Below are 14,051 nucleotides of genomic sequence, written 5' to 3'. Positions count from 1 at the left end.
CTTCTCTCTCTTTCGCTGGAGTCTCTCTCTCTAGGCTTCCTTTTTTTAAGGTCAAGCTGTGTCACTTCTCACCTCCTGGTAGGAGATGCTCTGGTCTCTTCCCCATGGTAATCGCACAATGGCACAGGACGTGGCTACTTCACACCTCACTGTTTCAGAAGAAAATATTCAATTCTGGAATGTTTTAGGATGTGTTTTGGATGGGTTCAATTGATACCTTTTAGCTTTGAAGATGTGCCCTTGTCCTTGTCAGACAGTTTGAATACACAAAGGCCAAGCCTTTTCCTTTGTTGGCCACTTTGGATGCATTGTTCACTTTTTAAAAGAAAGGTTCATTTTTAAAAGACACAGTCAATTTTTTTAACTCTTCAGATTTTGTTCATAATTGTTGTATCATCGCACTTCTTGTGTGTGTGACAGAGGTATCCAGTACAGAGGACAAGACATCCTACTCCACACAACAGAAAAAAGTACTCAAACCAGGTGCGGAGCTGTTGGCGGGAGTCAAGAACGGCTTCCAGTCTCCAAGACAAACTGACAAGGAAACTGCCATCTCTCCCTTTGAGAAAGGCTTGAGGAGCCCACAAGCTCCTGGGAGCAGCCATCATCCTGCTTTGGACAGGGTCACGGAGGAGTTGCCAGGGAGGCAGAGCTGGGTCCAAGGCAAATCAAGCACCGTGGCAGGTCAGTATGCCCCCGCACAAAAATCTGCTGCCAGCAACCCCACCTCAGTTAATCAGTTCGGCAGTCCCACACTAATAAGGTACCTTTCATAATGCAATGAGTACAAATTATAATAGAAAGTCAATTTGATAATGGAGCTAATCTGCACATGAAAATTGGCATATTTTGGTAATTTTTCTTTAAGCAAAATGTCTACACCTTTGATCTTTGATCTTCAATAAGAGAATCATTGGCGAAGCTATTTATTAACAAATCTAATTTTCATACTTGAATCTCTCTTTCAATGAATGCAGTTCAGCTTTTATAGGGTATGCCTAGAGTTTATTTTGTAATTAAGCAACGATAATTAGGCTACATATTTAACTCAAAGTGATGCTATGTCACAGGATTAAAGGAAAAATTAATGGGCCTGATTGCTTTTGTGTTGTTACTATTGTTGAATGAAGATCAAGTTGGTTACCAAGGAAACCTCGTTATCAGTAGAAAGCCCAGGCAATAACAATAACTTGCATTTATATAGTACTTTAACGTAGAAAAACTTCCCAAGGTGCTTCACAGGAGAGTTTAGCAAGCAAAATTTGACATCAAGTCACATAAGGATATATTGGGCAAATGAAGTAGGCTTTAAGGAGTGTTTTGAAGGCGGGCAGAGTAGTGGAGTGGGTTAGGGAGGGAATTCCAGAGCTTCGGCCTATGCAGCTGAAGGCACTACCACTAATGATGGGGTGATTAAAATCAGGGAGATGCAAGAGGCCAGAATTGGAGGAGCACAGAGATTTCGGAGGATGGTAGGACTGGAGGAGGTTACAGAGATAGGGAGGGATGAGGCCATGGAGAGATTTGCAAAGCAGGATGAGATTTTAAAATCGAGGCACGCTCTTCCCTCTGTACCCCATCTTTGTTTGTCGGGATCAGTATCGGATACCGTAGTGAATCTAGTCAGTACAATTGCTCATTGTATTGCATGCCACTTGGAAAGTACAGGTATGGAGGATTGTACAGTACTTGCAGGATACTTAAAATCAAAATGGCAACATTACTAGTGTAGTATGGTGACATTAATTTAAAAAGAAATGCCATTGTTAGAATCACATTTACAGCTGAAAACACCATGAGTCATGGTGACTTCCAAATAATGAAATGAACATGAATAAGTGCTTAGTGATAAATTCCTAGAAAGAATTGCATTTCTACAGCACATCCCAGAGTGCATTACAACCAATGAAGTACTTTTTGAAGTGTGGTTACTGTTGTAATGGAGGAAATGCTGCAGCCAATTTGTGTACAGCAAGCTCCCACAAACAGCAATGAGATAAATAACCGTTGTTAGTCGAGGGACACAATGGTCAGGACACAATGGGGGAACTTCCCTGCTCTTCATACAAGTGCCATGTAACATAGTAACAGAAATCGACCATTTAACCCCTTGAATCTGTTCCACCATTCAATGAGATCATGGCTGATCTGTGACCTAACTCCACCCTTTGCCCATATCCCTTAATAACTTTGAACAAAAATGTATCAATCTCAAATTTAAAATTAACAATTAACTTAGCATTAATTGCCATTTGCGGAAGTGAGTTCCAAACTATCACCCTTTGCGTGTAAAAGTCTTTCCTGACTTCATTCCTGGAAGACATGGTTCCAATTTTTACAGCATGACCCCTTAGTCCTAAATTCCCCAACCACTGGAAATAGTATCTCTCTATCTACCCTATCTGTTCCCCTTAATATTTTTAAAACTTTGATCAGATCACCCCTTAACCTTTTAAACTCCAGGAATACAATCCTAGTTTGTGTAATCTCTCCTCGTAATTTAACCCATAGAGTCCAGGTATCATTCTGGTAAATCTACACTGCACTCCCTCCAAGGCCAATATATTCTTCCTAAGATATGGTGCCCAGAACTGCTCACAGTATGCCAGGTGTGGTTTAACCAGGGCTTTGTATAGGTGTAGCATGACTTCTACCCCCTTATATTCTATTCCTTGAGATATTAAGGCCAGCATTCCATTAGCCTTTTGATTATTTTCTGTATCTGTTCATGACCTTTTAATGATCTATGTAACTGAGCCCCAAGTCTCTCTGGATCTCCATTGTTTCTAGTTTTCCACCATTTACAAAGTATCCTGTTCTATCCTTTTTAGCTCCAAAGTGGATGACCTCATATTTGCCTACATTGAAATCAATTTGCCGCAGTTTTGCCCATTTGCTTAATCTATTAATATCTTTGTAATTCTATGCTTCCATTCACGCTGCTTACATTGCTGCCTCTCCTTGTGTCATCAGAAAACTTGGATATGTGGATTTCTATTCCATCATCCAAGATGTTAATGAACACGGTGAATAGCTGAGGCCCAAACACAGACCTTGCGGGACACCTGTGGTCACGTCCTGCCAATTAGAGTACCTGCCCATTATCTCTACTCTCTGTCTCCTGTCGCTCAGCCAATATTGTAACCAGGTCAATAATTTGAGTCCTTTATGTCACCTAAGAGGACAGATGGGACCTTGGTTCAACGTCTCATGTGAAAGACGGCACCTCTGACAGTGCAGCGTTCCCTCAATACTGCACTGTGTTGAGAAGACCCCAAAAATATAATCTCTGGGATAAATTACCATTGTCTGTGGTGGGGTTTATTGGTCACTAATTACTACTTTGTGATTTACCTCATCTTCTCCCCAATTTTCTCAACCTTTAAAAAGTTGTTGCTTTATTTTAACAGGGAAGGAGGCAAGGACGAAGTTCTTTGAAGATGTTTACGTTCCAGCAGATCCCAAGAAAAACGAAGGTCTCAGTGTCTCTACAACTCCCCCTGAGAAGGTGAGAGCAAACGAATGAGGTGGAGGGGAAAGGCACTCCTCGTGAACATGAATAATATAGAAGAATATTAGTGGAACAAAGAAAAAGACAATCTCACCAGTGGGTATGTTTGGGGGAAGTGTGTGTGTGTGTGTGTGTTTGGGGGAAGATGTTCTATTATCTTTTTCTAAATTAATACTAACAAAGCTGAAGGGCAGGCCTTGAATTTGAACACAGAACTTTAATGGAGACTTCTTATTGCTTCAGCTTACACGTATTAACTGAATCACATGATATTGCATCGCTTCCTGTGATGACATACATATTAGCATGTTAAATATAGTCATTTAAATATATGTTTATGCTCACAAATACACTATCACAACATTCCCCTTCCCTTAATGTTATAATATATGGCGTTATCATTTAATATGTGTATGAATAAGCAACCATTATGAGATATAAGAAATTTGACAACTGTAACTGAAATATTTGGAACACTCCTCTTAAAGGTGTTGTCTTTGTTTGGAACCATACAAGTCGTCGGCTGACCTTGTGACAATGCCATGTGGGTGTGTTCTCAAACTGTCTGTCCTCTCCTCCTGAAGATTGTGTTTAGGGGGATTGTCTGGTGTGTTGCTTGTTGTTTCTTTGTCTGCAAAATATACGCGGGTACGCGTAGGCGATGCTGATTGGTCGCCTTGTGCATGGCGAGCGGAGTCCCCTGAGGTGAGATCGACTCCTTTGCAGTGCCGCACCATTTGGTGTCACCTCATACGAACGTGGTTCTTTGCACACCTTGGACACCTCTGCTGAGATCTAGGTCTGTTTTTGTGGGTGTAGGATCCGAACCAACCTATAGTGGTGGTAATTTTGCACCTGCATGCATGTCACGTGCGTCTTTCATCCTATCTTATTTCTGATGTAACCGGTTTGTGATCAAGGACGATTTGGTGAGATGATAACTTGGTTGTGTGGTTCTCACTGTTCAACCAAACAGAATCTCAGCACGTGATGGAAATCCACAGTCTATTGGCATTGCACGAAGATGTAATAACGCAACTTGGATATCTTGGCTGGTTTCTGAACACTTTTTGATCAGCGATTTGACTGTCCTGACCATACATCAGCCATCCCATTCGAATGAGGACATCAGGGTGATGATGAGACATGGTTGATGGACCATTGTTCACACATGTCCTGGAACGGTTTTCCATGTATTGTGCACAGTGGTCAGATACCACTTCTACCGGGGCACCAAAAGGACTAAAGATGGCACTAACAGTGTTGGCCACTGCTGTACTCGATGCGTCTCGAAGCTTCTGCACAATAGGAAATTTGGAGTAATAGTCACTAGCAAATAGTCTTCTCTGCCCACAGAGCTCTTCTGGTCCATGGGTCTTCAGAAGTCTCCCTCTGGAGTTCTTGTTTTGAACTAAGCACATGAGATCTGCTTTTTAGACATCCTCCAAACTTGCACAGGCTTTGCCGCCTGAAAATCGAGTGGTATGTCTCGCACCTTCCCAGGGTTAGGCAATCTACCTAGAGTGTCTGAAAGGACCATCTGACTACCAGGTTTGTATCTGACAGCATCGTTGTAGCCTTGAATCTTGAAGAGTAACCTCTGGAGTCGAGGCAATGCACATGTGAGCGGTTTTCTCTGGATCATCACCAGTGGCTTATGATCTGTCATGACTGTGAACTCTTTCCTGAATAAGCATGTGTGGAACCTGGTGATCCTGAAGACGAGCGAGAGTTTCTTGTTCGATATTGGAGTAATTCGTTCGTGCTGCCAACAGACTTTTTGAACCAAATGTGACAGGCTTGCCGTCTTGAAGGAAACATACACTGAGACCTTTCTGTGATGCGTCCACTTCTAATGTTGTTGCCTTCCGTGGGTCTTAGTATTGAAGACATGACTTGGCCGATGGTGCTTGTTTCAACGCATTGAAAGCATGTTGGTAATCGTCCTTCCATTGGAATGGCGTGTCATCCTTCAGCAATTCCCTTAGTGACGATGCCTTCTCCAAGAAACTTGGTATGGATGTAGCAAGGAAGTTAAATAGACCTAGACACCTTTGGAGGTCATTCTTGTCCTGTGGTGTCAGCATTGACTGGGCGTCTTCGATTTTCCCAGAATCCAGGCGGATACCTGGGCTTGAGTAAATGGCACAGAAAAAATGTATGTGATCAGCCTTAATGGAGGACTTTTTGCTGTTGAAAACCAAACCTTTGCACCTGGCAGTCTCTATTAACAAGTGTCATGCTCTTCTTCCGTGCGTCCTACTATGGTGATGTTGTCTACAATACACACACAGCCTGGGACTCGTTCTGTTATCCAGTCCTTATGCTGTTAAAATATATCCTGGCTGACCAACAGCCCAAATGGTAAATGGAGGAAACTGTACCTGCCAAAGGGAGTTCTGAATGTTGTTAGCTCTCGTGACTCTAGTGTACAGACCAATATCTGTTTTTTGTGTCTAATTTGGAAAAGGGTTTCTCTCCAGCATACATTAGGTTTAACTCTTCTAATGTTGGTATCTTATGAGGACATTCCTTAAGGCTTTGTTTAGCCTCCTTGGGTTTAGTCAAATGGAACCGTCCTTCTTTATTCTGGTAGTGATGGAACTGCACCAGTCTGTGTGATGTTGCACTCGTTGAATGATGTCTCGTTTTTCCATTCCATCCAGATCCATCTTCAACTTTTCTCGAATGTGCACGCTGCATTTTTGTGGTGGGTAGGTTGACGGCGTTGCACCTTCTTTGATGTGTAGGACTGCGGCCCCATGGAAATTCCCAATTGTGTCAAACCGGTCCAGGTACAACCTCTGGAGATCCTGTACCGATCCAATGGGTGTGTGCGCCTGCTTTGACTGCTGTGGTCTTCTGACTGAGTCAGCTCATGGATGGTGACCATGTTAAGTTTGTTGCATGCCGGCAGTCCTGCTACTGCTGGTCCTGACATATCCACTATGTAGAATATCTGTGTAGACCATGTTGACTCTTTGGTTCCCTAGACCTGCAACGCAGGTACAAGGCACTTTATTGTTGAGACATTGCATGCCGTAAACTTCATAGGTGTGGGTTGAACCACAGACTTCCCTGCCTCGTGGTATATGTCCTTGAGAATGCAGATAGGTAGAGTGTTGGTATTTGCTTCTGTGTCAATCTTTACTCTCACCCGATGCTGTCTAGACTTATTGGGGCAGACGATCTGGAGTGTTGCGATAGCTTCTGTTTGGTTAATGGAATGGACCTGTTCTGCTCGTCTGTAGTGTCTTCACCTCGATCCACCTCATCCATTTTGGTCAGGCATTCCCTCATTTCATGGATGGGTCTGTGCTTTTGGCGAAGCTCAGAAGTGTCTCGCCTCCCTTCGCCTCTGGGTGGCGTACCTCTGCAGTTTGAGCGCTGCTCACCCTGGCTTCCCCCAGCTTTTGCAAAGTTTGGCCCAGTGCCCTAAATGCCCGCATGCCTTGCATGTGTCTGCGCATGCCGGGCATCTACATGGTTGGTGGGAGAGCCTGCACACCTTGGTTCTGCCTGGGTGCCTTGGATATTGTACTGTCAGATTTTTCAGACCCTGAGGCTCACAACACTGTCTCCCTCTGTTAATTGCTTCATATCTGCATCTGTTCTATAGTCTGGTCTCCATGCCATGTCCTTTCGGATTTTCCAGGAGACCTTCTGGATGCCTTAATAGGAGTGGAGGTGATAACCAACTCCATAATTAGTTCCGAGTTCAGCATCAGAGAAGTCGCATTCTTTTGCTTCCCCTCTGCATCGGTTTACAAAGTTGTCCAAGCTCTTGTCAGTCTTTCTGTCTATACTGTATGAGTTCCAGGCAGTGTACTCTGAAATTAACTTTAATCTTAAAATGACCTTCTAATGTTGCCCATTGCTTTGATGGATCCTTCTGGTCAGCATCAGATAAACCAGAAGTATTGATTCTGCACAGACCATTTCCTATGGCGATCCTAAATTTTATAGCCTGCCTGTCTGCATCCACAACATCGTGATTTAATCCTTTGTAGCTTGATCTCACCTGGGACATTAGATGCTTTCTAGTCCATCTCTGGAAATCTGGCTGCCACTGCCTAAGCCTTCTACCCTTTTCTCCCCCTGAGGAACAAACCTTGCTTTAAAAGTTGTAGCAAGCTGTGATGTCTGCAGAGCTGAGCAGGAGCCACCCCCTAAGCTGACTTGTGAGCTTGTAGGTGGGAGGGATCCTGGCATTGGGGTCGGTCAGTTAATGGCGCGCAAGTGCGGCAACGGCGGAAAGGAATCCGCGCCAAAACACTACGCTGCACTGACATCTGTGGCTGAAGTTATTCTAGATTAATACAAATGAATGTGAAGGGCAGGCCTAGAGGTTGAACACAGAGCTTTAATGGAGACTTGTTGCTTCAACTTACATGTGCTAACTGTACAAGAGAACTGCATCACATGATATTGCATCACTTCCTGTTATGACACATATTAGCATAAACATATATTTAAATGATTATATTTAACAGACTAACAAATACACAATCACAGCAGAGGGTGTGTGTGTGTGTTGGGGGAAGGGGGTGTGATTGGGGGAAAGGGGTGTGTGTGTGATTGCTGCAGTGCTTTTCTTTCACTGACCTTAGTCTTACCTGCATTAGCGAGAGAGAAATCGACCGTCTGGGTCAGTGTATGTGTTGCAAACAATCAACCAGCAAAGTCTGATTCACTGGTGACTGGCTGACGTGTAAGCAGCAGAAATGGGATGGGAGATGTTTTAGTGGGATTGAGTTTCTCATTTCAAAGGGAGCTGACTGCAGGAACAAATCCATTCTGTTTGCCGGTTTTCTTGTTTCATTTAAAATCCACATTTTCATTTTATGTTGCAGTCTACCTCCGGTCAGCGGATTTCGGAGGAGGATATTTGCAGGGAATTGCAGAATATCGGGAAGGAGCTGGACGTACTGGAACAGAAGGGGATAGTGCTGGAACCTCAGCTTCGGAGCTGTGAAGGAGGTGGGTGCAGTCACCTGCGTTAGCTAAGGGAGGGTAGGTCAGGGTAGGACCTGGAGAGGTAATGCCTAGGTCTGCCGCCTTTGCACAAGATTGGAAACTGAGGTTGATGAGATTTTTGTTGTGTAAGAGTATTAAAGGTTACAGAACCAAGGCAGGTCGATGGAGTTAAGATACAGATCAACCATGATCGAATTGAATGAGGCATTAGATTAATACATTGTATCTATATTCATGGTGGAAGGCACAAATATCATTCCAGAAATAGCGGGGAACCAAAAGTCTAGCGGAAATGAGGAACTTGGGGATATTATTATTAGTAAAGAAATAGTACTGAAGAAATTAATGGGAATTAAAGTCAACAAACCCCCGACCTGATGGCCTATAAAAGAGGTAGTGGCAACAATGGCTTTGATCTTCCAGAATTCCCTTGATTCTATAATGGTCCCCATGGATTTGAAGATAGCAAACGTAACTCCATTATTCAAATAAGGAGGGAAAAAACAAAGAACTATAGTCCAATTTCAGTAGTAGGCAAAATGCTAGAATCTATTAGGGATGTTGTAACTGAGCACTTAAAAAAAAATCATAATATGATTAGGCAGATTCGACACAGATTTATGAAAAAGAAATAATGTTTGATGTTAATTGTATATTCATTTTGTTTGTATGCACATGGAGGGGATTAATTGGGATTTCACTTGAGCACATATAAAGACACACTGACTGAGACTGTGGTGTGGTTGAGTTTGGAGGTGTATGCTTGTAGTGTTTAACTCTAAGTAAATGTAAGACTGAGTCCAGATTGGCTCCAGTACTATCCTTCACCAACTGGCATTCCGGATTAGAACATTTGACAAATCTGTTAGTTTTTTGAGGATATAACTAACATGTTAGATAAGGGGGAACCAGTGGATTTAGTATATTTGGATTTTCAGAAGGCTTTCGATAAGGTGTTACTAAATAGATTGTTACACAAGATAAGGTTTCATGGGATTAGCGGTAAAATGTTAGCATGAATTGAGGATTGGTTAATGAACAGAAACAGAGGGCTGGATTTTACCAATCCCCTGATGTCGTGATCCATGGTGGGTGGGGCCTGAAATGGGTCCGGAATAGGCTCTCCATGGATCTCGATGCTAGGAGGGCCCGGCCCGGCCCGATCCTCCTCGTGACGACGAGGATCTGTGGTGGCCCTGCTCCCCCCACCCCCCCCCACCTCTGGGTGACGGGACATGAATTTAAATTTTTTAATCAATGAAATAAATGCATTTAAATGCACTTAACTTGGAACTTATGGGCCTGCTGCGATCTTCAAAGCAGCAGCCAGTACTCCCGTGCCTTCAATTCCACCGTCCGGGGAAAGCTGGCGTGACATGGGTGGGGAGGGGGGAGGAGTTACTATTTTCTGTGGGTGAAGGGGAGATGGGGTCAAATAAATGTAATGGGTAAAGGGGATGGTGGGAAGGGGTGAACTTTAAACTTTGTGCAGTCTGGGAGGGGGAGGTCACATTTAAAAGGTAAGTGTTTTGGGTGGGGGGGAAATGGCAATAGTTAATGTAATTGTTATTGGAGGGTGGGAAAGGGGTGTACGAAATTTATAAATTTTGGGGGGATACTTCTTAAAAAATTTAAATGAGCCAGCGCAGGCAGCTGACGCCATTACCAGGGACGGACAGCCCGCCCCCTCCACGTGATTGTGGGGGGACTGGGCCACCCTGTCTATTTAAATGAGCCACTGCTCAGGAGATGTGGTGGATCTTTGGCGCGGGCCGCCATTTTCTGAGCTTGCCGCTGAGATCGGCGGTGGGCTCTTAAAATCCAGCCAAGAGAGTAGGAATAAACAGGTCATTTTTGGGATGGCAAGCTGTAACTAGCAGGATACCACAAGGATCAGTGCTTGGGCCTCAGCCAATAACAGTCTATGTCAATGACTTAGTTGAAGTTACTGAGTGTAATGTATCCAAGTTTGCTGATTCATAGTTAGATGGGAAAGTTAGCTGTAAAGAGGATGCAAAAAGGAATGTAGACGGGTTAAGTGAGTGGGTAAGCGCATGGCAAATGGAATATAATGTGGGGAAGTGTGATGTTATTCACTTTGGAAAGAAAAATAGAAAAGCAGAATATTTTTTAAATAGTGAGAGACTGGGAAATGTTGGTGTTCAGAGAGACCTAGATGTCCTTGTACATGAATCACAGACAGTAAACATGCAGGTACAGAAGCAATTAGGAAGGCAAATGGTATGTTAACCTTTATGACAAGCGTATAAGAGTCAAGAAGTCTTGCTACAATGGTATGAGGCTTTGGTGATATTACACCTGGAATACTATGTACAGTTTTGAGCTCCTGACGTAAAGAAGGATATACTAGTTTTGAAGATTCACTAGATAGATTCCTGGGATGAGGGGATTGTCCTATGAGGAGAAATTGAGTAGACTAGGCCGAGGGCTATTGAAGAATCTGAGGTAATCTCATCGAACATCTAAAAATCTTAAGGGGCTTGACAGTGTAGATGTTGGGAGGATGTTTCCCCTGGCTGGGGAGTTTATAAATAAAGGTCACAATCTCAGAACAATTGTTTCGCCATTTAATATTGAGATGAGGAGAAATTTCTTCACTCAAAGGGTTGTGGATCTTTGTAATTCTTTACCCCAGAGGGCAGTGGTTGCTCCATTGTTAAATATGTTCAGGACAGAGATCAATAGATTTTGGATACTATGGAAATTAAGGGATATGGTAATCGTGCGGGTTGAGATAGAAATCAGCCATGATCATATTGAATGGCATAGCAGCCTTGAAGGGCTGAATGGCCTGCTCCTGCTCCTATTTCTTATTTTCTTATGTTGGGTTATTAATGGTGGAACAGGCTTGAGGGGCTGAATGGCCTCCTCCTCCAATTCAAACTAGATGTTGGATGTGGGAAGAGCAAATCAGAGGAAGAGGGTTCTCATTGAGATCTGAGTTCTGATGGTTGGAAATCTGAAAATTAATATTACACAAAATGTAGGTCACCACATCAAAAATGCCAACTGTGGAAAATTTAAACTATTTGATCCTAATTTTAACTCTTTCTCTCCCCCCACTCCCCCCAACACACCCAGCTTTGTGATCAAAATAAGGTCAGTGACTAACCCCCTCTGATCACGCTACCTTCCCGATATTACACTGTTGTTTTGAGCGGGTTGGTGGGACACCTACAGCTGCAAGTTCTTCTCCAAGCCACACACCATCCTGACTTGGAACTATATTACCGTTCCTTCACTATTGCTGGGTCAAAATCCTGGAACTCCCTCTCTAACAGCACTGTTGGTGTACCTACACTACATGGACTGCAGCAGTTCAAGAAGGTGGCTCACCACCAGCTTCTCAAGGGCAATTAAGGATGGGCAATAAATGCTGGCCTTGTCAGTGACACTCACATCCCAGGAATGAAAGAATAATAATCAACAAAAACCACAAGAAAGCAGCTAAGGCTCTTCTTAAATACAGAGATTAGGTCCCAGCATTTGTGGGGCGGGGCTGGAGGAAACAGTGATGGCTTCTTCTTCCATCAGGTCAGACCAGCTTGGAGGGGATCATGGACCAGCAGAGGCCAGATTGGTATGTTCTAAATTTTTTGGGGTGGATGGGTTTCCTTAGAGCACCCTTGGAGCCTCACAAGGCACCCTTGGGCCTCCTTGGCTCTGAGTTATCCCCTCCTCCAATCTTAATCACCACACCCGCCACCCACCCACTACTGCTCACCTGACTCTGGGGACCTTCCCTGTGGGTACTCCTGCTCCCAATTTACCAGTCCCACCCCCGCCGGCCAGGCAGCCAGTGGGGAAGTCGAGAACTTGGGATCACGGTCTCAGGATAAGAAGCCGGCCAGTTAGGACTGACATGAGGAGAAATTTCTTCACTCAGACAGTTGTGAATCTTTGGAAATTTCTATCTCTGAGGGCTGTGAATGCTCAGTCAATGAGTATATCCAAGAGAGAGATCGGTAGATTTTTGGGCACTAAGGGAATCTCGGGATGGGAGATAGGGTGGGCCAGTGCAGGTGAGGTAGAAGATCAGCCATGATCTTATTGAATGGCATAGCAGGCTCAAGGGGCCATATGTCATATTCCTGCACCTATTTCTTATGCTGCTACACTCCTGGCACAGTGAGGGTGGGGCAGGCTTGATGGACCCATTGGTATTTTCCTGCTGATCAATTTGATGTGTTGGCCTATGTCTTAGGATATGGAGACTCCAGTGACTAAACAATTGTCAGCCCAATGTGGTAGGATATTGGAACAGAGGATAAGCAAGACTCCATGTGATCTGACCACCATGTATTTGATGGCTGCAGCAATTTGTCAGTTCTCCTGTTTTCAGAAACTCTGGATTTTTTCTTTCCTTTGTATTTAAAAAAACACAGATGAAAGGGAAGATGAGTTGATGGTGGAGTGGTTCAAACTGATTCACGAAAAGCAGTTGCTGATGAGACGGGAATCGGAGCTCGTTTACATGTGAGTAGAAATTGATCACGGGGAAGGTGAAGGCAGGACTGCAGGTAATTTCAACACTACTCATTATTACTGGCATCCTGCCTTCCCAATCCTTCTTCCTTCCCTTCCCAGCCCTTTCTGGCTTCTCAACTCTATCTTCCTGCCTTCCCAACCCTCCCTCCCTTCTTTTCTGCCTTCTTGAAACTTGAAAAATTGGGGTTGTTTTTAGAACTGAGGGAATTATAAAGGTGAGGCATTTAAAAAATGTGATGGGATGGGACAGGGTGGATAGCAGCCAACTTCTTCCAACAGTTGATAAAACACGAGCACATAGATGGAAGATGAAACAAGAGATTTGGGACAGAGAGCAGGAGAAACCTTTTTACACTGAAGGTTTTGAGGCAATGAAGTGCATAGTTAGTGATTGAAGCAGAGACCAGGTCAGCATTTAAGAACAGGTTAGATACGTGGTTGAAGGAAAGGGGATAAAGGGATATGTGAACTGAGCAAACACATGTGTTACGACCAAGGCAGGAGGATTGCACTGTTTATTCTAGTTTCACTTCTCCACAGGTCACAACATATGTTAAAGTTTTTTTCCACTTACCGATACGGTCAATCATAGACTCTATTTTTATCCCAGAATAAAATACACCAACCATGTTTCTTTAATAAACATCAAAATTAGCAGTTTATTATAAAAAGAAGCCTTAACCAGTAATGAAGCAAAGCATAAACACACAGATTGAAATATGAAAGTTCCCTTTTTACCCTAGCCCCTCTCACACACACACGCACATACCGGTTAACCTGAAAAAATAAAAACATTTCCTCTTTAGAGCTCTAGTACAAAAAAAACCCCCAAAAAAATGTTGACAAAAATACTTGCTAACTCTTGAAGAAAAAAAGTGAAGATATGAAATGATGTCAGAAGTCCTTTTTGGCTTGGCGACCCAAATACGTATAGATGGATGTTACTGAGTTCTTGATAGGCAACATTGAAGATCAGTTTGGGCAGGCTTTCCAGGGAAAATGCAGTAATAGGGGTTTCAGGCAGTTTCTTACACTCACTTCTCAAGAGATGGAA

General features: G+C 43.5%; 1 protein-coding gene across 1 annotated transcript in view; it reads left to right on the top strand.

Annotated features, from left to right (window-relative positions):
• Positions 1-14,051, top strand: part of micall2a (mical-like 2a) — a 124,820-nt gene that overhangs the window by 95,944 nt on the left and 14,825 nt on the right. Inside the window, exons 9-12 of the mRNA XM_068055878.1 lie at positions 421-684; positions 3,411-3,508; positions 8,365-8,491; positions 12,895-12,985. Of these exons, the coding sequence (XP_067911979.1) occupies positions 421-684; positions 3,411-3,508; positions 8,365-8,491; positions 12,895-12,985 (580 nt within the window). The remainder of the gene's footprint in view (positions 1-420; positions 685-3,410; positions 3,509-8,364; positions 8,492-12,894; positions 12,986-14,051) is intronic.

Source organism: Heterodontus francisci, chromosome 24 (genome assembly GCF_036365525.1).
Source record: "Heterodontus francisci isolate sHetFra1 chromosome 24, sHetFra1.hap1, whole genome shotgun sequence".
NCBI classification, from domain to species: Eukaryota; Metazoa; Chordata; class Chondrichthyes; order Heterodontiformes; family Heterodontidae; genus Heterodontus; species Heterodontus francisci.
Note: the sequence above shows the minus strand (reverse complement) of the source record. Positions and strands in the feature narration are given on the sequence as shown.